Source organism: Centruroides sculpturatus, unplaced genomic scaffold (assembly GCF_000671375.1).
Source record: "Centruroides sculpturatus isolate CEXI.00-Female unplaced genomic scaffold, Cexi_2.0 scaffold1792, whole genome shotgun sequence".
NCBI lineage: Eukaryota > Metazoa > Arthropoda > Arachnida > Scorpiones > Buthidae > Centruroides > Centruroides sculpturatus.
Genome location: NW_019385997.1, coordinates 48132 through 73885, shown reverse-complemented (window position 1 = coordinate 73885; position 25754 = coordinate 48132). Strand labels below are relative to the sequence as shown.

At 33.9% G+C, this 25754-nt stretch overlaps 3 protein-coding genes across 5 annotated transcripts; all 3 read left to right on the top strand.

Moving 5' to 3' along the window:
- Positions 1 to 863: 863 nt before the first annotated feature.
- LOC111613004 (high mobility group B protein 6-like) lies at positions 864 to 6600 on the top strand. The gene is made up of 2 exons (XM_023354298.1): positions 864 to 1567; positions 6561 to 6600. Exons 1-2 carry the CDS (start codon positions 864 to 866, stop codon positions 6598 to 6600), a joined length of 744 nt encoding a protein of 247 aa, XP_023210066.1.
- A 384-nt stretch (positions 6601 to 6984) lies between these two features.
- LOC111613006 lies at positions 6985 to 16035 on the top strand. Of its 3 annotated transcripts, none has more exons than XM_023354299.1 (3): positions 6985 to 7051; positions 7144 to 7269; positions 13979 to 15214. In XM_023354299.1, the coding sequence occupies exon 3, from the start codon at positions 13995 to 13997 to the stop codon at positions 14973 to 14975; it is 981 nt and encodes a 326-aa protein (XP_023210067.1). In that variant the 5' UTR covers positions 6985 to 7051; positions 7144 to 7269; positions 13979 to 13994; the 3' UTR covers positions 14976 to 15214. The 3 variants fall into 3 exon arrangements, with proteins under 3 accessions (XP_023210067.1, XP_023210068.1, XP_023210069.1); XM_023354300.1 differs by lacking the exon at positions 6985 to 7051 and adding an exon at positions 7054 to 7072; XM_023354301.1 differs by lacking the exons at positions 6985 to 7051; positions 7144 to 7269 and adding an exon at positions 10510 to 10629 and having other exon boundaries at positions 13979 to 16035.
- Positions 16036 to 19314: 3279 nt separating this feature from the next.
- Positions 19315 to 21781, top strand: LOC111613003. Its single transcript, XM_023354297.1, has 2 exons — positions 19315 to 19954; positions 20661 to 21781. Exon 2 carries the CDS (start codon positions 20666 to 20668, stop codon positions 21662 to 21664), a length of 999 nt encoding a protein of 332 aa, XP_023210065.1. The 5' UTR covers positions 19315 to 19954; positions 20661 to 20665; the 3' UTR covers positions 21665 to 21781.
- Positions 21782 to 25754: the final 3973 nt, after the last annotated feature.

Here is a 25754-nt window from a genome sequence, read left to right as displayed (position 1 = left end):
TAAATTATTTTTTATATCCATGGATTTTTTGTTTTTAACACTTTTATCTATTGAAACTTAATAATTCCTGTATCAATAAGTTTCAATTTTCATAGTTAAGACAATCTGAACACCGGTAATCTTTTAAATACAGCCGGGCAGTTGTAATTTTATATTGGTTAATTTTCAATGCCAATTCTCCGTGTCACTTCTTTTGGACCAACGGTACAGCGGCGCGGCTGGATGGCCGAGCGGTCGAGGTGGCAGCCTACCGCTCTGGAGGACCCGGGTTCGAATCCGAACGGGTCGAAAAATCCCCAGGAATTTTTCGGGGTGGTCCGTTCGGATATGTCGGGCCCCGTCCCTCACCACCCGGCAGCCCCTTGTGGGCCTGGCCGAACCCATAGTGTGCTTGCAAAAAGAGGCCCTCTTAGTGCCCACAGGACGGAAAGAGTAAAAAAACCGGTATAGCGGCTACCGCGCACAATCCACGACTCGCTTCGATCTCGATTGTGACTGTCACCAGTCGAACGTCGTGCTGTTGGCGCAGGCAGTTCGACCGGTAGTATTCGTCGTGCTGTTGGTAGTAGACAAAAAACTGAAGTGGCAAAAAAGTATTTTGCCACTCCAGTTTTTTGTCTCTCATACAAGACAGTTAATTGACTTGGGAAATTTGTCACTTTTAATTTTTTGTAAATTCTCTTAAAAATCTCAAGTCGAATCAAAATCTTTAATTAAAATACTTTTCTGAATTAACGTCACGCAATTATTAAGCACGTTAAAACGTATCAACATTTTCGTAATTGTTTTCAACAATAAAAATTTTTCGTAATTGTTTTCAACAATAAAAATTTTCGAGAATAGATCAAAAAAGGATAAGCAATATGGAAGGAAAAAAGAATGACAAAGAATTCGGGAGCGATCTCAAAAGACCAAAATCGTCTTTTTTTTATTATTACCTCGCTAAACGTTCAGATATTAAGGTAAGGCGGAATGAACGAGCATCAAAGATATTGGGAAGAAAATGGAGAAATCTGGATTTCGATGCTAAGAAGCCTTACATAGAAAAATCAAACGCGGAGTGGGAAAGATATAGAAGAGAAAAGTCTCTTCCAAATTCTTCCGTAAGATCTGAAAATCTTTGCAAATTTCAAGCTTCTCCTTCTAATCCGGAAGAGGTAACTGGTGAATATACCGAATCAAAAATATCGGTTGAAGAAAGATCCGAATATCGAATTGACGAAGAAAAGGAAGAATTGGAAATAATAGAAAAAGTTGGCAAAAACGTTGAAATGATGAACACAAAAAGACCAGCTGGCAACGAAGAAAACTGCCAACTAAAAACCAAAAAATTAAAAATTGAAGAAGAGGAAGCAGAAAACGAAATCTCAGAAAGAGAAGAAACGTCTAACAACGATCTTTTCCACCCGTTAACTTTTGTTGACGAAGAAAATGATGTTGCAATAACACAAGAAGGACCAAGGGAATTCACTGAAAATGAAGACGTTTCAATAACACAAGAAGGACCAAGGGAACTCACTGAAAATGAAGAATTACGATTCCCATTGAATTACGGTCGTTTCCCATTGTTCAGATTCGGAATATACATTAAAAAATTCTTCGGTTTTTAAATTGGAATAATGATTTTGAATATTTGGAATAATGATTTTGATAATAAGAATAAAATTTATTTTTTTAAAATTTATTTATTATAAATTTAAAAAAAGAATAAAATTTATTTTTTTTAAATTTAAAATACTAGTCTGTTTTGACTATAGTCTATTAATAGAACTTATTATACTGATGAAATTAGAGATTATAGAGAGAATCACTTTTGCTCAGTAGGAGAGCTGCGGGTAGATTACAGGCCGAGTATACATTCTACACAACTATAATTATTTTCAAATCGTTCGACACTGCATACTGTACTATATAATATCAAAAAACTTACTAATACACCTTATCTTGCAGCCGAAGTTTATTACTTCTAACGCTTTCGGTCTTGTTAAAAGACCTTTCTCAAGAAAAATAAAGCAAATAAAATAACAAAATGTAAATCGTTGCAATTTATGACGTCATTGTGAACTTAGCAACGGAAGTATAAAAATCCTAAAGATTACATAAATATCTAAATACAAATAGTTACCATCTCCGAACATCACTCATAAATACATAGCTTAAGATACATAGTAACTACTTCCCTCAATTATTAAGGTTTATATTATACCACCGACCTGGATTTTTGCATTTAGCGAGCGGCTGCACCCTCGACGAGATCAACTAACATCGATAATGACGCTCCTACATAAAATATTCATGAAAAGTTATAAGAATCTGGAACGGATTCGTCGTAGAAACGTCTTTCCGCGCGATGACGTTGAGGATCGAGTACTATTGGAAAATTAATTCATACCGTGTGTTAAAAATGAGATCTTTCAACTAATTTAAGCCTGGTTACAATTTATGTAACGAGGCAATGCCAGTTCCATTTTGTGACCATAGCTCTATAAAAAGGAATTTTGCGGCACCAATAGGTGTTACGATACAATCGTATGCGCTGATTATATTGAAATGTTTAATCGACTATTTTCACAATTTGTGTTTATTCTCGGTAAACGATGCTGGTCCCACGTCCGCTAAGGAACGTGGCATCCTCAAGGAGCCACGTTCCTTACGCCGAAAGCTCGGTTTTTCTTAAAATCGTTTCGATGTACAGTACATTACTCGAATGTGAACATTTTTGCATAATGGAACGATTTATTCTATTTATTAGAAAAATTGAATAATTTTGCATTATCTCTCGAATATCTCGTGATAAAAGCCAAGATTTATTTCTTTTTTTTCTAACATTAAGCACATTCCAACTCACAGATATACTTTAAATACTTGGCTTAAAATCCTCGCAGCACGAAAAAGAGAGAAAATGGCGACACCGAGATGGACGAATCGTAACGAAATTTTGTTACGAATAGTCTATATCGGCACGAGTGGGCGAAGTGAACGGGAAGTTGAGCCGCCTATGGCCCGCCATGCCAAGTCCCAAACCGAGACGTCTATCGACTATCGCATTGAGCGGAGCAGATTCGACACGGGTGCTGGGGGGACAACTGCACTCCCATTCTGCTGGTTTTTCCCGAGTAAAGCCGGATACTTGGGGTAACAAAACACTTTGTAAGGTATATTGTTTCTTTTTTGCACCCCTATGCCTATGGTGGCCAGGGTATCGAGAATATCGCGTGGTACCTACTCGTTGGATGAGACCGTTGGCTGAACGAGTTTCAGACACGTAGACGCTCCTAACACATTCGTGTCGACTTTATCAAAACATTAAATATATCGAATTTAAAGTAATTTTTAATATTTATTCGGGGAGGTTAAATTAGAATATCAAATTAGACGTAAATTTCGAGCGCTATTTTTATATCTTCCATTTTAAGAGATTAAACGATATAATATTGAGAACGTATATTCGATGTAACTTAAAATACTGTCGGAGGAAAAGAGTGACCGAACAAAGTGAATTATTATGAAATTTCTAACGAGGATCTACAGTATATTTATACAAAACAGTTCTTAAAAATACCCCTCCGATGCTGTTAAAAATCAGTACAAATGACTGCTATCTAAGCAAAGATGCCGTACATACGTACTAATCAAAGACACGGGTTTTAGAAATTATTTTATAAATTACCGGAATATTTTATTGTTTATAAAGTATTTTAAGGTGAAACGGGAAATATCTCGGATAAAACGAGACGTAAGTAAATGCGGTTCTACCATCGACAGCCGGATAAATCGTGTCGTAAATGAATAGAGGGAAAATTTTCCAATATTTTATCGGTAAATATCTCGTAATTGGCTGGAAGTAAAGACGAGAAAAAACTTTTTAACATCCCAATGTCGATACGGTACATCAGTTTACGAGAACAATATCAACTTACACAATCCTATCTCTTCTAGCGAAGGAAAATTAAACCGAAATCATTCGATTATTGAATATTAATTAGCTGGTAGAGTAGAAATATTCACGTTATACGTAACCGGTTGCGCGTTAATCACGTTTATTTGGGAATAAATTCAATTTTGAGTTTCGACCACCGGTGGCCGATCCGCTTCGCCGGCCAGCTGTGTCGAATAAAATTAGAAAATATCATTTATCCACCAGCGAATTCGATTATCAACTAGACGAGGATGCGAAACACCAAGTCTACTGGAAAGATACTAAATCTCTTCTCCAATTTCAATCATCTACAAGCCAGATCGTGTTCTATCGTGTTCCTTTTTCGGTTATCCAGTTTCGTCGTCGAGAGGGGCCTCGAATGTGAAATTTTCCTCATCCGCGATGCACGACGAGGACGGAGCAACCAATCTTCTACAGTAATTAAGAACTTAGAATTCCGACTCGAGTAATCTCTATCGTACGATGATCTTAATACACGATTGATTTGTCGAAAGATTCCGTCTTGTGAGAAATTTCATGGAAATCGCGTTAAGTCTCTCTCTTACTTTTTCTATATTATAAAAGAAAGGTCAGATCCTATTTACAACGCGCAACCTTACGGTAGGCTGTCGAGATAGCATTTTTATGTTTCGCACCAGTGAGTACGAATCTGTATTAAACATTCTTTTTTGTTAACTTTAACCGTTCGTCTACTTACGTAAGAATCGCTTATATAATTATGTATAAATTATCGTAGATTAAATAAAATACTCAATTAACTTCCAGTCCGCGTAAACATTCCGTTGTTATAAATTTATAAAATATAATAGTACAGTTTATATAAATATACTGTATAAATATGAAATTTTACATCGTTATAGAATATCTTATATATATATATACGACGGTCCGGAAGTCAATTAACCGTGCCTTTTGTAAGAAATTCGGCGATTTTTGCAAGAAAATCGGCAATTTCTGAACGTGGGCCGAAGCGTTGTAACTCGTATATTGTGTGAACGAGAATTCGCTGGTTAAACAATTTTGAAATTCAAGTTAACAATTTTTGAACAGTTTACGTTCGAGAATTGTTAAATTGTTGGGCCGTTCTGTATTTTTAATGTATATACTGTAATTAATAATTTTGGATCGAGGACTTCATTCGAGTCTGTCGGAGCGACAGCGGTGATTCGCATTCTTTAATTAGGCGAAGACCAAGAGGTATATTTCCGCGCTAATTTTTGCACCGTGTCACAATGACCTAGATTCTACCGACTTCTGGTTGGTGGATGGTACCGTTTTACGGACGTATTCTCGTCGAAAGTTGAATACAGCTCAACTCTCTTTTACGCTGGTTTTACGATCTGCTCGAGTGTAAAATATCATGGGCACGTGATTAAAAGATTTTACGGCCAGAGTTTTTACGCTAGTGGAGTCTCGGCCTAATTCGGTACGGCCAATAAGGCCAAGAACACACGTGCGTAAAATTTGGCATAAAATCTAGCTTGAAACAGAAAGCGTAAAAGTTTTTCTGAAATTTTGGCTGAAACATATCTGAAAAAAGAGTAGAGCGTGTCTCTACTTTTTAGGTCCTAAAATTTTTACGCCAAAATTCCTTTAATAAAGAGAAGTCATTTTTGTGACGTCAAAGTAGACACGTGGTTTTTATTTTTAAAATGGCGGCATTAAGGGTTAACCTTACAATTGTGACGGTCTGGAAAAAAGAAAAATAAATGAAATAGAGGAGTTTATCGAATCCGTTCGACCACATCAGTGTCATGTATAAAGACACTGTATTTAAACAACGTTTATGGATGGCCGAAGGTGCTAAATTTCAAATAACAGGTAGGTCTAGTACAACGGTCGGCAACCGGTGGTCCGTGGAAAACTTTGGACATTGATCCAGAAGGTTACGCGAAGTATTACGAAGGAAATGCAAAATGCTTAGTTACTTTTTTCACTCATTGGGGGTTTCTATTCGAATCTAAGACCAAATACGAAGCGACTGTTATCGATATATAATGAACAATAAACAATATTGCGAGTGCGATTGTCATTCTCGGTGGAAAAGCGCTAAGAATCCGTAAAGTTGTTTCAAACAAGCAGCGATGAACTTTAGGTTCGCATTAATTTGTTATAATTAAGCACGTGAGTTTTCTTTTTAACTCTTTCCGCCCTGCGGGCACTAAGAGGGCCTCTTTTTGCAAGCCCATTATGGGTTCGGCCAGGCCCACAATGGGGCTGCCGGGTGGTGAGGGACGAGGCCCAACATATCTGAACGGACCACCCCCGAAAAATTCTTGGGGATTTTTCGACCCGTTCGGATTCGAACCCGGGTTCCCCAGAGCGGTAGGCTGCTACCTTGACCTCTCGGCCATCCGGCCGCAAAAAATAAAAAAAAAATATGTGCCCCGGGTGAGTTTCCTATTAATATAGTAAAATTGAACTTTTATGATCATTATTCCACAGATTTTGTATCGTTTTAAAAAATTTACGATAGTGGTCCGCGGGATTCAAAATTGTGAGTTTAGTGGTCCGTGAGGTCGGAAAGGTAGCCGACCGCTAGTCTAGTAGAATCGATATACAGTATTTAGATCACACGTTCTTTATTTCAATTAGGAATACGAGTTTTTTTATATTATAGCAGAGAAAGCGGAGAAAAAGTGGAAGGTACAAAGGGATAGATATATGAGAGGGAAAAATTAATAAAATTAGCACTGTTAGTGGCAGTGGTGTTTCCTATTCGGCCAGAATTTTTACGCGTGTGTTCTTGGCCTATCGGAGATTTTCCGGGGGTGAATCCTCGTCCGTCACCATCCAGGCCCGCTATCGTGGGCCTAGTCGAATCCACAATACATTTACTAAAATGCCTTAGTGCCTGTAGGGCAGAAAGAGTTTTTTTTTAAAGGAAAAAACCAAGGTAAACCGAAACAGTGTAGAAAAATTTCTACAATTACTGTATTTGAAAATTGCTTAACAACGAATGTGAGTCGAGTATATAATACTTATTGTTATATGTTGTGTTTATTTAGCGACAGATGGCAGTTTATTCTAGTCATTTGAATCCACAGATTATTTCGCATTCGACAATTTTCCTCGAAATATTCATTTATACATCACAGCCGAAGCACCGAAGTAAATACACTGGAGTTATTCGTTAGAATAAAATTTATGCATTATTTTATTGGTAAAAATGTATATTTATTTACAAAATAACTTTTTTTTAGAATAAATTCAGAACTTGGATGGGAATAAAATGTCCTTGGGAATAACCGGACTCACTGGTCTGAACTGAAACGTAAACTAGAAGAGATTTTTGGCGAAAACATCGTCGAAGGTCAGATTAACTAAAAGTAAGTTTACCTTTCACGTTTTTAGATTTAAAAACGATAAGTTACGTGGATATATCTTGTTTATATTAAAAATAACAATAAAAAATTCGTATAACATATTTTTTGAAAATGAATTTGTACGGCCCCTCGGCTCATTGCTGACATTTTCTTAAAGTTGATAGTTATAATACTGTAATAGTCTACTAATAAAAAACTAATGATTTATGGTTACTAATTAATACAAGTAACTAACGGATTCATCAATCCATAACTGACTTTTTTATTCATAGTTATTAATAATCATAGTTCTTTTACATTTTAAAAATTAATTCTTACTTGCTAATGATTAAATACTTAGTTATTAATTATTACGAATAGTTACTAATGAATTCATGCAGCTTCGTCAATTAATTACTGACATTTTTTGAATAAGAAATCTAGGGGTAATTGTTTTCAATTCGAAAAGTTACCTCCAGATTACTCCTAGGTTTTTTTATAGCTATAAGAGCTATCATTTTGAGTTTATTTTTGTTGTAAAATGAGCTGGACTTTTAAAACAAATGCTACGACTTCATTTTTCGTATTGACTTAAAGTAATGAGGCGTGGATAAAGATTTCTGTAATAATTAAAAAATATTTAAAAAAATTCTTCTTACGCCGGGAGCACTAAGAGGGCTTTTTAATCGTACCCATTATGAATTCGGCCCGATCCGTAATTGAGGTGTCGGCAGTGGCCCAGCGGATAAAACCACCGACCGAACGGTGGTAGTGGTGGCGGGTTTGAGCCTGGCCCACGATACGGCCACGTAGAGTTTTCCGAGTTTTTTCCACGTTTGAAACACCTAAATAGAGGTTACTTTCCCCGCAAGAGATCTCCCGATGACTGGTAGTGCCACAGCTTTTCTCGCTGTGTGGTATTCGAATTAACAAAGCAGATTTCCTGCGCAACGTGGGTTCGGCCGGGCCCACTAATAAGGAAGACGTACATATCCTGGCCGCTGACGAATATTTCCAAGAATCCAATAAGATACACGAATTGATAACTGATATATTTTTTTGAATACACAATTACTAATTTTTAATAAGTGAATTCGTACAGCTTTACTATTAATTATTGTTTTTTAAAAAATTATTATTATAAGTTCTAGTAACTCAAAAATATTTTATTATTTAAAGAAATTTATAAAAGCTGATGCTATATTTATCCTTCGTACGAAGATGCGACGAGCGAATTAAATATATTTTCCTGTTACAATACAGCGTATTATTTTGTATGTAGTTACGACGTAAGATCTAATTATAAACTAGGGAATTTTTCCTAATTTGATAACCTGCCATAAACGTTCATAATATTTATCATTATTGTAGACTCGTGTACGAGTAGATTTACACATGAAAAATGTTACTTGATGCGGTTTGAATTTTTAATTTATTACAAAATCGTGGCTAATTATTAGGGAAATGACTATACTTTCGTCTGATTATGTGTCTATATCTTATATAATTAATTTTAACATTTTAATTATAAAAATTGATATTTAATTAAAATAAAATTGTAATAATTGCGTGTAAATCTTAATCAATTTGTGTTATACTCGTGTTTTTGTTTTATATTATTTATGTAAAGATGAAGTTGTTACCGAAAACAAGGAAATTAATTTTTAAAAGTTATTTATAATTCTAAACTAAATTAATTAATTAATTATGCAGCTTGGCAGTCTGCGGACAAGTTTTTTATTACAGTATATTTAAATGTTAATGAAATAAAATCCTTCGTTTTGAATTTTGCTTAATTAAAGTTTAATGGAAAAAGAAATATAACCTGTCCAAAACGGAACCGGAATAAAAGGAAATCCTGCCTAAATAGAAAAAAAATTATTCGGAACAGAGCGATTTTTAATGTCAAAAAACATCTGTACAAAACGGAAAAATTTTTTGTATCGGACTGTTCCGGTTTACACAGGTTTTACTGTATTATTTCCTTTCGATTCCTGTTAATGCCACGAGCAATGTTAAGCACTTTCGAGACTGCCGATCCAATTTCTTTAAAGGCGTTATAAAGGTACTATACATACATAAAACAAAGCACTAGTAACAAGCAATTGATGAAATCTGTAAGAAAGCGAGGCCCCCGAACACTACAGGGTCTATCGGGTAGACCCTGTCGGGTTCGGGGAAATTTTCGAGTCTACCCCATGCATTTTAATATGGCCCCGAAAATTTCTGTTCTAAATGGATAACCGGCAGCTTGGGACCGAAAGTAATTCGGATTTCTGGATTTTCCGTTTTTCTGGACACGGGCTAAATACGTGCTGTATTTAAAATATAAAATAAACAGTGGAAAGTAAAGAACGAAATAATATTTAACAGTTTACGAATTAATATACTTCTGAAGCAGGATCGGTTTGATCATTATTAATCCTGTTAAAATGAAGAATACCGCGTGCACTGTAACATTTAGAATGAAAATTAAACGAAGAAATGTAAAGAACTTAATTTTTTACTTAAAATCTTTATTAATTCACTTAAAAATCATAATATAAAATACTGGAAGTTCGGTCGAGGGTTCGCGCCTGGCTCGGACGGGCAGGCCACGTGGAGTTTTCCGGGTTTTCTTCACCTCCGTAACGCCTAAATGGGGGCCAGTTTCCCTTAAAAAGACCTCCCGGAAGGCATCCCCCTAGGCAGACGGCCCAAGTGTGGCGTTGCCATAACTTAACAAATAACAAACAAACTTATAATATAGAACATCGCTACAGCCAGTGGGGCGTTATATATCTTCGCGGGGCCTGGGTTAATACGAATTAGGGAGCCCCATATACAGTATTCGACATTTTTGAAGGGAAAGATTTTCTTATAAAAGATTGGAGTCGCAGGAAATTGTCTTTTGCGCCCATAGGATAACGCGCCACCGACTACAGTACTTGGGTCCGACAAATTCAAAAATAGGATTTCTGCCAGCCCGATATTTGACTGTGAAATTTATAATCTCCTCTTCTTAAGCGTTATTCGTCAACTTTTTATAAGTACCGTAATGCAATTCTAGTTTATTTATACAATACGCAAACAAAATAATAATTACTAAAATTATGTGGGACGACTCGAGTCACTCGTTATCGTAATGGGTTTTACCACGGCTTTCCAAGCGCCTTCGAATAATTTTAATGAATAAACGAGAAGGAGCCTAATGTAATTAACATAAACCCACCTATGACTCGAAGGGTTGTTAGTAGAAAAACGAGTTTCTCTGGTAAGATGATGAGTTGGTATAGTGACTCAGTTCTTTCCGAGAATCATTTTTATTTCTTTACAAATGGATGTGTCAAATAAAATAAATCCGCTTCGTTTATTGATAATCATTTAAGAATAATTTAATTGCTGGTAAGTCGTTCGTTTATTTTTTAAGTTTGTATTAATTTGATTCGGGATTATTTTTTACAATGTTATATCTATAGGAAATTATGGATTTCCTGTTTTTCGTAATGCTTCTTTCTTCTTTGACTATTTTTGTCGATTTATTCTCTCGTAATCTTTATTTTTATTTAGAATACTTAAGAATAACTTTTTTATCTAATTAAAACATTGACGATAACACTTTAGAGGATAGTCTGTTTGATGAATTAGCCAGAAAAGTCTTTATTTTTGATAGGTTTAGTGATTATTCGAAAACGAGTTTCGATTAATTTAATAATAATTAAGAACTAGAAGAATCATAATACTTATTATTATTATTTTATTCTAGCCAGTCGCTTCATTTATACATTCATGATTTTAAAAAAATAGAATTGATAAATGGTACATAGTTGTATTTAGAAAGACTCTCCGCGAAGACTTATTTGGTACGAAGGTTATTTGGAATAATAAAAACTAATTGTTATCGCTTTTATATCTGACGTTTTATTCATTTCCTTCGTTATCCTTCGAGAATTAAATAGGAAATTTTCTATATAACCCCGGGCATTATTTAAACATTCAAAAAAGTCGGAGGACAAACTGTCGCTCAAATTCTCAATTGTCTGGATTTTCGTTACTTAAGAAATTTTTCTCTAATCTTTTAGGGACTTTATACAATTTAAAATTTTAATTAAATATAAATTTCATTGTCCGAAACGCGGGAAGTTGTACAACAGACAGTTTCAGGTAATTTGTCTCATTAAATGCATTAGAAAACGTCGAGACGATTTGCCCTCTGAGGATTTAATTCATTAGAAATCATCGTCATCTCGTGACGTGGATTTGATACGAAAATGAATGTACTCGGATCTGTCAGAATTTGTTCATTTTTTCCGTCTAAGAACCAGTTGTCAGTTCCATTTTTACCGATGACAAGTTCAACTCTCCCCATTCAGACTTCTTATCCCAACAAATGCCTGGTATTTTCTCCTACTTGTATTCGAATTGCTTTATTATTTTGCTCGAATACGTCTTTCTAATAGGTGTGTACGGTAATTGCGTGTCCGTTGAACTTTTCGCGTTGCGTAATCATTTATTCTTTATGTTAATAACGAAGTGTAAATACTCTTCCACTTATTTTTGTTCTCGAATCTCGCGCCTTCTTTACATATTCAATAAATTCATTTTTTACAATGTTTGTAATCGAGTTTTGATTGAAATCGTATTGGAAAGCCTAAAATATTACTCGCGACCGCTCGGAGATTAAGAGTCACCGGTTAATAAAATAATAATCTGTGTTTAATTAGCCTTAAAATGACTTAGGCATCGATATATTTCCTTCACTAATTTATTCGTGATTAATGGATGGAGGTTCGAACTCGATTCCAATATGCCAGTAATCATTTGCATAGGTACTGTACCATACGCCTCTTAGATTTATATAAAATCCGAGCCAAGAAAAATTCTACGGACTTAGGCAGGCGCTCAATTTATAGCTGGCCGAATATAAGTAACAACGCTCTCTTCTAGTACAATAAAACAGAAGGATAGTCGAGTTATTCGAAGGTGATACGATTTAAAAAGAAAATCAACGTAAATAAAGAGAAATATATAGGCCTACTTGCGAAATGCTCTTAACATTTTTAATGTTTCGTTCGAGAACCGTGTCGAACGGAAGGCGAAATTGCGCATCCAACTCCGAATTTCTCAATATTTAAGCGTTTAATGATAATATAAGCTAATTTTTAACAGTAAAAGGAATTATTAATCAATATCTTTAAGTTATTTAGGTATTAAAAATACAATGCATTAAATATATAAAACAATTCCGCTTCAAATTTAACATCACGAAGTTAAATTATTCTTCAATCGTCGATAGTCGTGGTTTATCTTATCTAAAATATTTATTATTATATTAATAATATTTTACTTTCATTTCGCAACAAAAACTCCATGTTATCCATATATATTTTCTTAGATTTTCCTTCTTAAAGCTGTATATTCTCGAAATTATTACTTCCGTAGGTAACACTTATCGAATGATGCGTGTTATAAAATAATTTTATAGAAATTATGCGCTTGGATTTGCAAATATGCATTAACTCACGCCACGATCATCCGATTACGGCACGATAATAATAATAATAATAGTTGTTTGTCAACTTTGGAATAGAATCGATATTATCGCGCGGCATTGTTTCCAAACGGCTTTCTCCACCCGATTCCAAGTTTAATAAAACAATTTATGCCAATAAATTAGCAATTACTAACGATAAAAGTATATTTAAAACATTTAAACTTAAATCTTTGAAATTCTTGATGAAATTTCGAGTATAAGTTACGTGTTGAACTGTAAATTTCTCGTGCCAGTTAATTAATTACTTAATTTTAATAATTTTAAGAAAATAGAAGTATTAATTATTAAAGTATTATTTAGCTTCTGTTACCGGCGAGTTGACTAATAATTATTCTCTCGTTTAGAGAGTTTAAAACATCGAATTAGGTCATTCCTTTGTTGTAAGATGTAACAATTTGGTTCATTGCACCTCTACATTTTTATTTCTCAATCGTTATTTTATTTTATAGCTACCAATTACAGATATTTTGAAAGTGATATAACAACTTCTAAAAACAAAAAACCCATTGATACTCGATACTCTAAATAATTCTAATTATTGATCCTTCCAAGTATTTTTTTTAATTTTTCAAGGAAAATTTTCTTGGGAAACGAGAACATCCGAAATCTCAAATCAATAAGTTTATAAATGATTTATTTATCTGTAGATATATTCAAGAATTTGTTTTTTACTTTTGCAATTACTTCTTTAATTAAATATTCGTGTGGTGTATCTATTGTACGTTCCAACGAATATCGATAAGATCGGTAAATATTCAATGTCTGACTGGTACGATGTGGCCACACCCTTATTTAACTAAAATAAAATACAATATATCTTTATAAAGAATTATTGTTATATCCCCAAATATATTTTAAGCTTAGTTTATTTGATTTGTAAACTTTTAATTAAAGTATTTTGGCTCGATTCTGTAAAGATATTGTATAAGAAATTCAGTTTTTTATCACATAATAACAATTTATCGTTGTAAATTCTCTAGAAAATGAGATTATAACTCAATAATAGATGCAATTAAGAGTAAATTAAAATGCTCTTATATTAACTTTATACTTTTTTGATAAAGAATGGTGATAATCGATATTTCTCAGTAAAAATTAAGACTTTTTACCATTGTTTTTCCCGATTTTTTAAACATAATTATAATTTTATCCGTATTGTTATTTTATAAATAATTTATTGTATTTTATTTCTTTTAACAGATACCATAAATTAGAGATGGATCTGTGGAAGTTGATCGTCTTTGCTTCGGTTGTAACGGGGATTTCTCGGGGAAGAACAGTTTCTTACGAAGAATTAGTTTCCTTGAGAGCCGATTGCGATCCGATCGATAAATGCAACACCACTAAAGAAAACCTGGAAGTGCCATCGAGAAGTTGTCAATGCGACGATTCGTGTGCCTTCTACGGAGATTGTTGCTTAGATGCTCCAAATCGTCAAGCTATGGAAAGGATGAAGACTCGCAACATTTGCTTGAAGAAAAATAACTTTCAGGGTTATTTTGCAGTATCTAACTGCAAAAGAAATTGGAGAGATTTAGAAACAAGAAGAAAATGTGAAATTCCAAATGCCGAAAATCCATACACGTTGATACCAGTTATGAGTCAAAGAAGTAAAATCACCTACAGAAACCGTTACTGCGCTCGCTGCAACGACGATAATCGAGATTTAGAATTTTGGAAAATTGGCGTAACGTGCTCGCAATCGGACACAAATTCCAGTTACGATTTTCAGAACCATCTCGTATACGATTCTCGCTTGAGAACGTGGGGTTTGAGAACACCGGATCAAACGTTTGTAAGATGTAACTTGAACCCCGTTCCACCCGAAAATACGCAGCACTTGAGGTCTTGTTATTCGGACACCATATCCACTTGTCCTCCCAACTGGAAGGATGATTTTATTAGAGAAAAATGCGAATCTTATACGGCCGTCATCTTGGCCGATCACAAAACTAAAAAGTACAGAAACGTGCATTGCGCCATTTGCAACGGAGTCGGCGTGATGGATCTCGATTGCTTGCATCTTTTTAGCAGAGCGCAAATTGACGGTACGCCGAATATCGTTTGCCTCTTTAGTGTCGGCAATTGCACCTGCGAAAACAAAGTTCACGATAAAGCATTCGGAAAATGTCGCGAGCTCACTTGCGGTTTGCCTTTTCTCGAACTTAGAGATGGTAAATGCGTTCGAAAATCATAGAAAAACACGCCTCGTTGGCGCTGATTTAACCATTTGAAATCGCAATAACAATAAATTAAAGCTTATGCATTGCTTTAAAATGTATCTAAATATATAGACCTATATATTACGGATGTGTGTCACTTTAAATCTCTTATATCGAAACTGTAACGTTTTATGTTATGGTTTTTATGTATTCTTTATGATTGAATTTTTGAAAGTAAATATTTTTAAACCGGCCATGATAATTTCATATTAATTATTAAATTAAATAAATGCGTATAAATCTACAGCAGACTTTTCCAATATTAACAAATTATGCTAAAGTTTTTAAATAATTTCCACGCGAGATTATTAAATTAGCTGTAATTAGCCACATTAAAGTGGGTGCTACCTTCTCGAGGGAGGTAGAAGACTCGAGAAAGCGCTGGAAGATAAGGGGAAACAAATATATATTTATTTTAGTGCCCATATTCGTATATATAACCTATATCCAGCAAAAGACATTGGGCAAGATGTATGACCCGAAAAGGGAAACTTCTGTCATCTTAACCATTTTCTTTCCAGTTGTCTTCCAAATTATTCCACTCTCTTTGTCTACCCGTTATCTCAAAATTTTTACTCTTTCAACACATTCTGCTCATCTCCATCCGTTCTCTTTTATCTTCTCCACCATATCTTTATTCGTTCATTCCTTTTTCCGTCTCTTGTTGTAATTTCTAGCATTATTATAATTATTATTTAGAAAACATAACTTTAATTTAAACTCGCTTGACATAAAGTACATGAATTAAATTGTAATTTATTTTTGGGCCATCCATCCTATATATGTATGTGTAGAGAAGCGCACCAACGTCGGACTATCGATTCTTTTGCCGTAATATTAAAACTAAAATTGTTTTTTAATACAAAAAAGTAGCTTGGTTATTTGTTCGATAACTTCCTTCTTTAGAAACGATTATAAAGTTTTTGTAAAGAGCGTTTTTGAAATTAGCAAACCGGGCCAACGATGACGGTTTGGAAAAAGTCCTCGGATATAAATGGAATTTTATGAGAAAATAAAAATAAATTATGGCAAAAAATGATTTATTGAAGCATTTTTACGCGTTGAGGTGTAAAAAATGTTTATTTGCAACAAATCCCTTGGCCCTCGAACATTTTACACGGTCCCAACCGCAGTTCATCGCAGCAATCCGATGGCCGGCATAAAACATGCAGGCAGCATTTTCGGCACGAAAACCCTATTAAAATAGTCCGAAATATTTTTACTGATTTTACCATTCTATCTTATTTCTATGGCACTTAGGCTTCGGCGTTAATTATTGTATATCAGAAACGGTTAACAAAGCGCCTAATATTTTAATTTTATTCTACTACTACCGTATATATAAGTAATGAGGAACGAGTGAAGCGACGTCACGTTTCAACAATTTCGTGAACGGAACCCACACAATTTGAACAGAGGAGAAACCAGAACTGAAGTATTTACTTCATTTAACTCTAGTTTGCAACACTTCTTTCGCCAAATAAGCCGGGTTCGAGTTTGGTGCTTTACCTCTATATACATACACGCCATTCAATTTTTATTCTTTAATTTTCTTTATAAAAATTGATTGCGACAGACAGAACATTAAGTTATTATATTATTATCATCACATAGACACAATATAATTATCGTAATGGCGCGTTATGATCTCGGGGTGCCACGTTTTCAGCTCCCACTCCCTAAGCGTACCGCATAAGATAAATGTATTTTTAAACAGATAATATTTGGATAAATAGTCACATTTAGTATTAACCTTCATTTTTTCTCTATTATAACAACAATAGAATAAAAAATAATAATAAAAAATTGGTTTGGTCTTTCGGAATTGGTGGCCCTAGGCAAATATTTTTACGGTCTACGTTATAACGTATCCTTGAACGGCCATTTTGATATTATATAAAATATTTTCTAGCAATTTTATGTCGAATATCGTGTTTTAATTGCATAATTTGCAGTTTTAAATCGGGGGTTTATACGTTCGTCAATTACTGTACTCATAATTCTCATATCTTTTATTAAATTCTAAAAATATATTACAGTTAAAGTAGTGATTTTTAACTTGAGGAATGTGACAAATTATAGAAAACATTTAAATTTAATTAATTTAACTTTATATTTATTAAAATTATTCGCAAGAAAGTATTTTGGATAAGGATGGAAAGAAGAGTTTTACATTGTAATAAAACTTAAAAAGCACTCTTTTAAATTATTTTATATAAAAAATTTCATATTTTTCAATTGAATATTGATCTTTAAAATATTTATTTTAGAAAATACATTTTGAATGTAAAAAAATGAACTTTTACTGTAAACATTGTCCTTCGTATATGTTTACCTATTGACACTTTATTCCACTTTAAATCTTCCACCCTAGTCGATTGGCTAAACACTGAACGATATGTCAACCGACCAACTGCCACGTGTTTTCCAGGTGTTTTTCGCGTATCTAACACCTTCCCTTCTTGGCAGATATCCATATTCCATCCAATCAAACCACTTTAATTTAACAAGAAAACAATTATAACTTATAACTAAAAATGAAGTTAAAAAAGTAAAAGAAGATCTTAAAATTCAGCAATTATATTTAAATTTTTTGATACAAATCAATGAGACGAGAAGCCACGCAAATTTCTTTATTGCAACTGAATGTTGCAATAAGCAAATTTGCAGGCTGAATTTGCCTGCTTCCGCGGGTCAATAACTTACATCAGAAATTTCATTGGTTATTGCAACATTTAGTTGCAATAACGAACAAAAATAGATGAATTTATATAAAATACAGCCTAATAAACAAATATTGATAATTTACTTATTTTTATGAATTTTTCTACAGTCAGAAATAAAATTTGAAAAGCTGGACGTAACTTTATCGCAGTATATAATTTGAGAATGGAGGAAATCCGGAGAAGAGGAAGACGAACAGGAAGGATGCCGTTAGAAATGATAAAAGAAAGAATCTATAATCCATTTTTATGCTAGAAATAAAACAAAAAATAATATAATTTTAAAAATCTAGTAGCGAGTTGCTTAACTTTTCCGACAACAATTAAAACTGCGTGCGGTGCCATCTGTTACGATATTTTATTTTTAAAAACTTTTCATATTATTTTTAATTATTATAAAATGGAAAATGCTTAATTTTGAGGGTAAGGATGAGTTTTATTTTAAAAAGTGTAAATGCTAATAACGGTTAAAATCGTCATAAGTCCGAACCTATACAAAATATGACACGTGACTCTCTTTACCTCCTACCACTTCGACCTTTAACTACCAAAATTTAGTAGTATCAATCCCACTAATACACAAACTTCCCCACAAAATTTCAGAAATTTTCGACAGAAATTGCAGGAGTTATTAGGCTTGGAAGAGGGTGAACAAAATCATGCCCCCAAGCACACGCTAACATCCACACATACAGAAAAAACCCCTGAATTTTTTCGCATTTCTCGACGTTTCGAGTTTCCGAGTCCAAAAATATAAAAATCTTAGAGGTGGGTCATTTTTAAACCCATCGCCATACTTTTCCTCTGTTACGTAGGCCTACAACAGAGCCGAGAAAATAAAAATGAATCGAGTGTTGAAAGAAAGATGAAATAAAAATTTTTAAAAGATAATTTGAAATTAATCACAAAAAATTAATTATAATTAGTTTATTGTACAATTATCCTATTTATTCTATACACATTCGTAATGCGAATATTTTTGTGAATGTAAAGTTAAAAACATATCGTACGATAAACATCAAATTTCATTATATTTAATGATTTTTTCAACAATAAACAATTAATAATAATTTAGCACCGATCTATTCCTACTTTTATAGATTGTCGGTATAGGTTCAACCGGGTCTTGAGATTTTCTTGGCTAAAATAAACATAAATACGTGCAAAAAGTTGTGCCAGTCACAAAGAGAAACGTTCAATTTATTCACCTACTGCGCCTAAACGTGCCCTTCGACTAACACGTGTTACCTATCTAACCCCGATTTATTCTGTACAATTTGTATAAAATAATTTGTTTTTGGAATATGCAGACTAAATTCTCAATCCAATTTAAGTTTTATTAATTAATTATTGTTTAACTCGGCTTCTTACTTTGATTCTATTAATATTTTCTATTGTCTTTAATATTAATTCACGTATAGTACTGTATTATTTTTACGTTAAATCACTGAGACGATATTAAGGTAGGTCATCAAATAGAGAAGCAGGAAAAATTGAGGCTTTTATTTGTACTAAAACTCCTTTTTTCCTCTTTATATTTATTTACATACTTGATATTCCGATTTACAACTTTGCCTTTATTCCGCTTTGCAACATCGGCATCTATTAAGGTTTTTAATGATATTGATAAATCAAAATATCCCAGTAGTTTTTATGCAGTATATTTACTATATTGTTGTTTACGAAAGCCAAGTAGGCTCGTATATTCGCTTAATTTACATAATTTCGAGTATATCCAAATTCCTTACATAAAGTAGCCGATAGTGAATCGTCTAACACGAAAAGTAACTAATTAAAGTAGTAATTAATTGAATTTATTGCGGTTTTCTTTGTTGAGAAATGCATTCATTCATATTTTTACCAGATTGTTCTGGCAGTCTCGTTGCTGTAACGATACGAAGAAAGGAGTTATTTAACTCGTATTTCATAAGAGGAAGAAAGGTGGATTTAGACTAAGTTTATATGACGTATCTCGTAGCAATTCGTAAAATTTATTGAGATACACGTCCTTGAGAACTTCGCGATTGTCTGCGAGTGCATCGTGGCCGTTTTGGGCGTGAAGGACGATGTATATAATTAGAAAACGGTCGCTAGATTGGTCATTGTTTTTTCCCCTTTATACCACTATCCAATAGAGATAAAGTTATTAAAAAAAGAGAAAATTCTGCGAAATCCATGGATATCCTTTCAAAGAACAGAATCGGCATTGTTATTCGTCAGTTACACATCAGGTAAGTTTTCGACTTTCCAATATTCGTGATAAATTGATGTAGATAAGCCGGGAATCATCGTCACCTTTGTTCTTCAGATATCGCACATCCTATCATTTCTGAATTTAATGGCCTATATCTTCGTAATTAAACTAAATTGAAGCATTTCTGATTATCCAAGAAAGCATAATTTCATAATTTCACACTAATAAGAATGTAAATTATTATTAAAAGATTTAGCTCCAGAATTTGCTTGGTTTTACGATTTAGTCTAAAAATTGCAAAAAAATGAAAAAATGTAAAATGATTAGCGTAAAAATTAGCATAGATAACGTGGAAATTTTTATGGTAATCATCGCTTTATAGCTATTGTGAACTACTTTATAAAATTTATGGATAAAATCTTAAGTGATGTATGGTTAACATCAGTAATTGTAGGTCTCGTATGAAAACAGTTTCCACTCGAACAACCGTCGTTACGTGATTCTTCCTTACTGAAAAAATACAATTTAAATAACATAAAAAACTTCTCCAAGTTTTCTTTCGTCTTATTTAAATTCTGATTAAGGTGGCATGAAATTAACATATAAACGTGTGATTCCATAATATTGAAGGATTCGTGTTAATTACTGCAAATTTGATTTTAATAATACAATTATTGAGCATTTATCCTTAAAATTTATTATTCTATAAATTGCAGATAGAAAAATTTTTGAATTTTTTACAGATGACATGAAACTTATCGTAACATCGCTGTTGACACTGCTGTTTGCGGAAGAGATGGCATGCCACAGGGAAAAGTATCAAATGTCGTGTTATCCGCTCGATTCCTGCCACAGCTCCGATCGGTCTCAACATAATCGAAATTGCAAATGCGATAGATATTGCTCCCAATATGGCGACTGCTGTCTAGACGCAAAATTTAAGTACTACGCCAGCAACATCAGCCAACCCAAAATGGAATGCCATAAGACGGGCATTTCTAAAGGTTATTACGTGGTTGCATCGTGCGACAGATACTGGAAAGACCGCTACATTTTACGAAAATGTCAAGAAAGTGCCGACATAACCGATCCCCTATCGAAAATTCCGGTAACCAGCGGGGTGACCAGCACGAGTTATCGTAATTACTACTGCGCCATTTGTAATTACGATAGTCACGATTTAGATTTTTGGTTAGTATCTTTACGCTTCTCGACGTTGGAAGCTAACGAGAAGGAAATGTTAGTTAATAATTATATAAAAACGCATCTAACTTACAACCCCTACTGTAGAGAATGGGGGGTTTGGCTTTACGGTACTTTCCATATCGGCAAAATGAACATTTATCCACCGAGCGATTACGAAGACGACGTTTTCAGGACCTGTTTTCCGGACGTAACTTCGCACTGCGCTCCAAACTGGAGGATCGAAGCCATTAGACACAAATGCCAATCTTACACGGCTATGGTGTTCCGTACCGGGAGCGAAAACGGATACAAGAACGTCCATTGCGCCCTTTGCAATTACGTAAGCACTCATTTGTTAAAGTGTAGCCCCGAGAAATTGGATCCGTCTTTGTATCGCAGAGTGGTTTCTTTGGCTTCTCTACTGGAAATCAAAACCAGCGATTGCAATACCGGAGAATACTACGATCCATTTTTTAAGAAGTGTCGTAACGTTGTTTGCGGGTTTTCTAATCGAATTTTGGTCGGTGGAAAATGTGTACGAATCGGAAGAAAGGGTAAATAATACACTACACGGATGCTAACCGTTACGCTTATTTTTAGGAAGAATTGTATTAACGAGCTTGCATTTGCCTCGTCGCTCAGATTCTGTACACATTTAATCAAATTCTGTATTTGTAATACGAAAGAAATAAAATAAAGTTAATTACTTTTAAATGTGTTGTAATTCTTCAAAATTTCTGAAAGTACATTAATTAATATTAAATTGGTTAAATTAATTGTCTCAATGTAAGCATTGATAAGCGCATATTATTGCGCTTATCAATGCTTACATTGAGACATATATAAGCGCATGATATTGCGCAGTCACTTGTTTTATTTTAAATTCATTCTAAAGTAAGCATTACAAATCAAATATCGATATTATAATTTGTTAAATTAGAATAAGATATAGGCTAATTCTCGAAATAAAATTAAATAAATGACAATTATACTTGCTTAAAAACTTAAATAAAATTGTTAAAATAGAAACGGGTATAATGTTACGTAAAGGATTCTTTCGTCTCTCTTTTCGCCTATCATCACTGAGCCGACTGTTCTCTGCAACAAGATTTCTTGTCTTCTTCCATCTGAAAACAAAAAATCTCGGGCTACAAATTAAAAAAATCCTATATATAAATATCTTTCACAAATAAACCACAATTTTACAAGGGTATAAAAACAAAACGTCATACGACTAACTGTATGACGTGTTATGAAGTACTACGATAAGGTCATAGTTCACGACTATAGTTTATATACCATACAGTTTATAACCATACCGTGACCGTACCAGTTTATTATGACGTCATAATAAACTATAAAAAGTGCTATAAACCATTTCAATCCGAAATGGATTGCTAAATAAAAGTAATAAAAGAGTCGTTTAAAGGCCCGGTCTCTGTTCAATGGGGATTTTATATGATAATCGATGCGACTTTTCGATCCAATTCCGATCAAATTGACGAGAGAATATTATTAAATTAGTTTCTTAAAACTGTCTCGAAAATTGGAGTTTCAACTTTTGTCAAGATGATTAAAAAAGAACGGAGGGATAGATTATCACAATACGTAAACGAATGGCTGTCATAGAAAATAATAGAGATAAAGTTAAAAATAGCTCATTTTTGGTCGAGGAAATTCCTAAGTTTTCGAGATTTTTATTCAACCTTTATGGACGGACACACAGGCAAATTAATAACTTAAACGCTTTTTTATTACTCGAATATAGTTTCTATCCTATAATATTCTTACAGAATTTTAAAATAAGTCGCAAAATTTCTCTTAAAATAAAACACTTAAACACAATTCAACGTATTTACAATTATTATAAACAATAAAGGTACATTTAAAGTTAATATTTACAATAAAAATTGCTTTAAGGTTGAAACTTATATCGATATATTTTAAAAGAAATTTTAGAGTAAACGACACTGAAATATTGAAATAAAATACACACACATTTTTTTCTATATTAATGATCCTTTATTATAGGTTAGGTACTTAAATCGCTTCTTTAAAACACTTTAAAATAGCCTGGAGCGTAACGTCGTTCGACTGTCAATGATTCAATGACTATTAAGTCAACGATGACCACGTGGCACTGGTAATTTCATAAATTAGTGAATTAAGTTAACAAAAAATGAAGTAAATAAAATGGGACGTAAGAAGCATTGCATATTGCCACAAATTCTAGATAAGAGTAAAATACTTTTCCATAATCGTACGAGGGATTAACGTATATAAAAATGTAGCCAGATAATTTAACAATTTAGCTATTTAAGTCTTGTCTTACAACTAATCTTCCATTTAGTGTAAAATAGTAACTTAATATTTACCTTTCGTCGTTATTTTGTTAAGCATTTACGATCGAAATTGTCGTCTTCCCCCGGAAACCTCGGCCATTTTCTAAATATTTCCCATCGAATTTGTTTCCTTTCGTCACTCAGTTGTAAATATAAGACGGCAACTACTTTCGTCTTCTATCGACGACAGCCAATTTATCTGTAAAATCCGGTTCTCTCACGCGGAAAGGTCAGCAAACTTTGATTCTTTTATCGACTTAACCCGAGTTTATCGTATTTTTTAATGGCGGATGTAATTAAATTAAGTCAAAATTATAGGCCTAATACTCGTTCGATTTTACTGCGTTAATTTGAATAAAAGAATAAAAACAGTTAAGTGTAGCGTAAGAGCCAGTTAAATATCGCGCCACGTCCTTCTTATACGTATAAAAATACAGCGGAACCTCGCTTAACCAGCGTAATGCGAAACAATTTCCCCCGTACAATTCGATGTAAAATACGATAACGTGTCCAGGCCGAAAAAATACTCAAATATTGTACGTATAACGTTTATTCAAAGAAAATCCTACAATATACGCGGTTAAGGAGCGTGAACCGTCTTGGTCTTTTCTTCTAGCGCGGAACGAACCAACCTCCATTGGCAGAAAACAAAAATATTTCAGATAATACGTGTGATAAACGGGCCAAACCATATTCTAATTTCTTGGCCTATGTAAAGGCTATAATTAAATATTAGAAACGGATTCATTCGACCGGAGGCGGGCAGTTACGACGCCATCTCCTACTAAATTTAATAATTATAAATAATTCATTTTTAAGTAAAACATTTGTAAAATTTAATTTGGAATTTCTCATTAAATTTAATAGGAGATGGCGGCGTAACTGCCATCTCCTATGCTCTGGTCAAACGAATTCATAGCCTTTACATAGGCCAAGAATTTGGCATGTCTTTGGCCCGTTGATCATATAACGTTTATAAATAATATGTGCGATCACCGGCGACACTAAGATGCTAGCGGAACGAGTGCTAAACGCGCTCCCGGTCACTGGTTACGCCACGCGCTGGTAAAGCCAGGTTCCGCTCTACTGTTAAGTATATTTACTTATGTAGTAAAATTTATGTTATTAAATCGTAACGTTACAACTTGGAGGGGGAAGACGAATTTGAATTAGGGGGCCCCGTGTACAGTGTTTGGCTTCGGATATTTTTGGGGGAGTATTTTCCTATAAAAGATTGGTTTGGGGCCTCTTTTTTGCCCACGGGATTACGCGCCACTGTATTAAATTACTGTTATGTTTACTGTATTTCACCGAAAATCTAGTTTTTGTATACATCTATCGAATTGAAGTCATCGGCATCTCTCTCCTACAGTTAGAATAGAAAATTTAAATCGAGCGAGCGGTCATAAAACTAGATATAAGTTACTACACGCATTAATAATTAAATGCCTAATATACGCGATGGCGTACAAACTACTATAAAATAAACACAACATCCTGTACGTGTTATTCGTATTTGTATTATTTAAGAAATTATCTCTGGATAATCGATCGAACATGGCACAATTATAAAGATTACGCTAAAGAGAATTGACGAAAACGAATGGAATTAAGTTGAAGTTGGTGATTTATACACACGGTACGTAGGATGTATTTCATTACCGTATGTAATATATAACTTTATAGACGATCAAACTTCAATTTAGTGCCAGCATTTTTTCGCCTCCGAACTACTTCAAATGATAAGATTAACTTATATTAACGCGTAGTAACGAGGTGTACGCGCAATTTTGACAGACCGAAATCGTGCGATAGCGACGTGGTTTACGGTACAAAATCGTACATTTAATAATTGGCGGATACCGAGGAGTTTCCTATTTAATATTTCTGGGAAGATCCGTTCGGGAGTATTCCGTGGAGCGTTACGAGCGACACAATTGGGAGGGCGTTATAACGAGACTGGGTTGTATTATACAGTATTAACGTTGCCATATTACTCCGTGGTATTATACTTAATTAACGAGTACAGCCAGGTAAACTTTAGTTTAAAATATAATAATTAATACGTGAGCCGGTTACCGAGTAAAGCAAATTTAAGTAACGAAAAGCAATCCCTCCGCCCCTTAAAGTCTGCTTTTACGCGCATCTAATTCAAGAATTAAATTAGATTTGCGCAGAAACTGATTTTATAGAACAGAAGATGGTTATGAGGATTTATATAGGACATTAAGTTACTTTTGTACGCTGTTTTCCAAGTGTTTATACTCCGACGCCGTTCTATCGACGAGAATAATAAATGCCATTCTCATT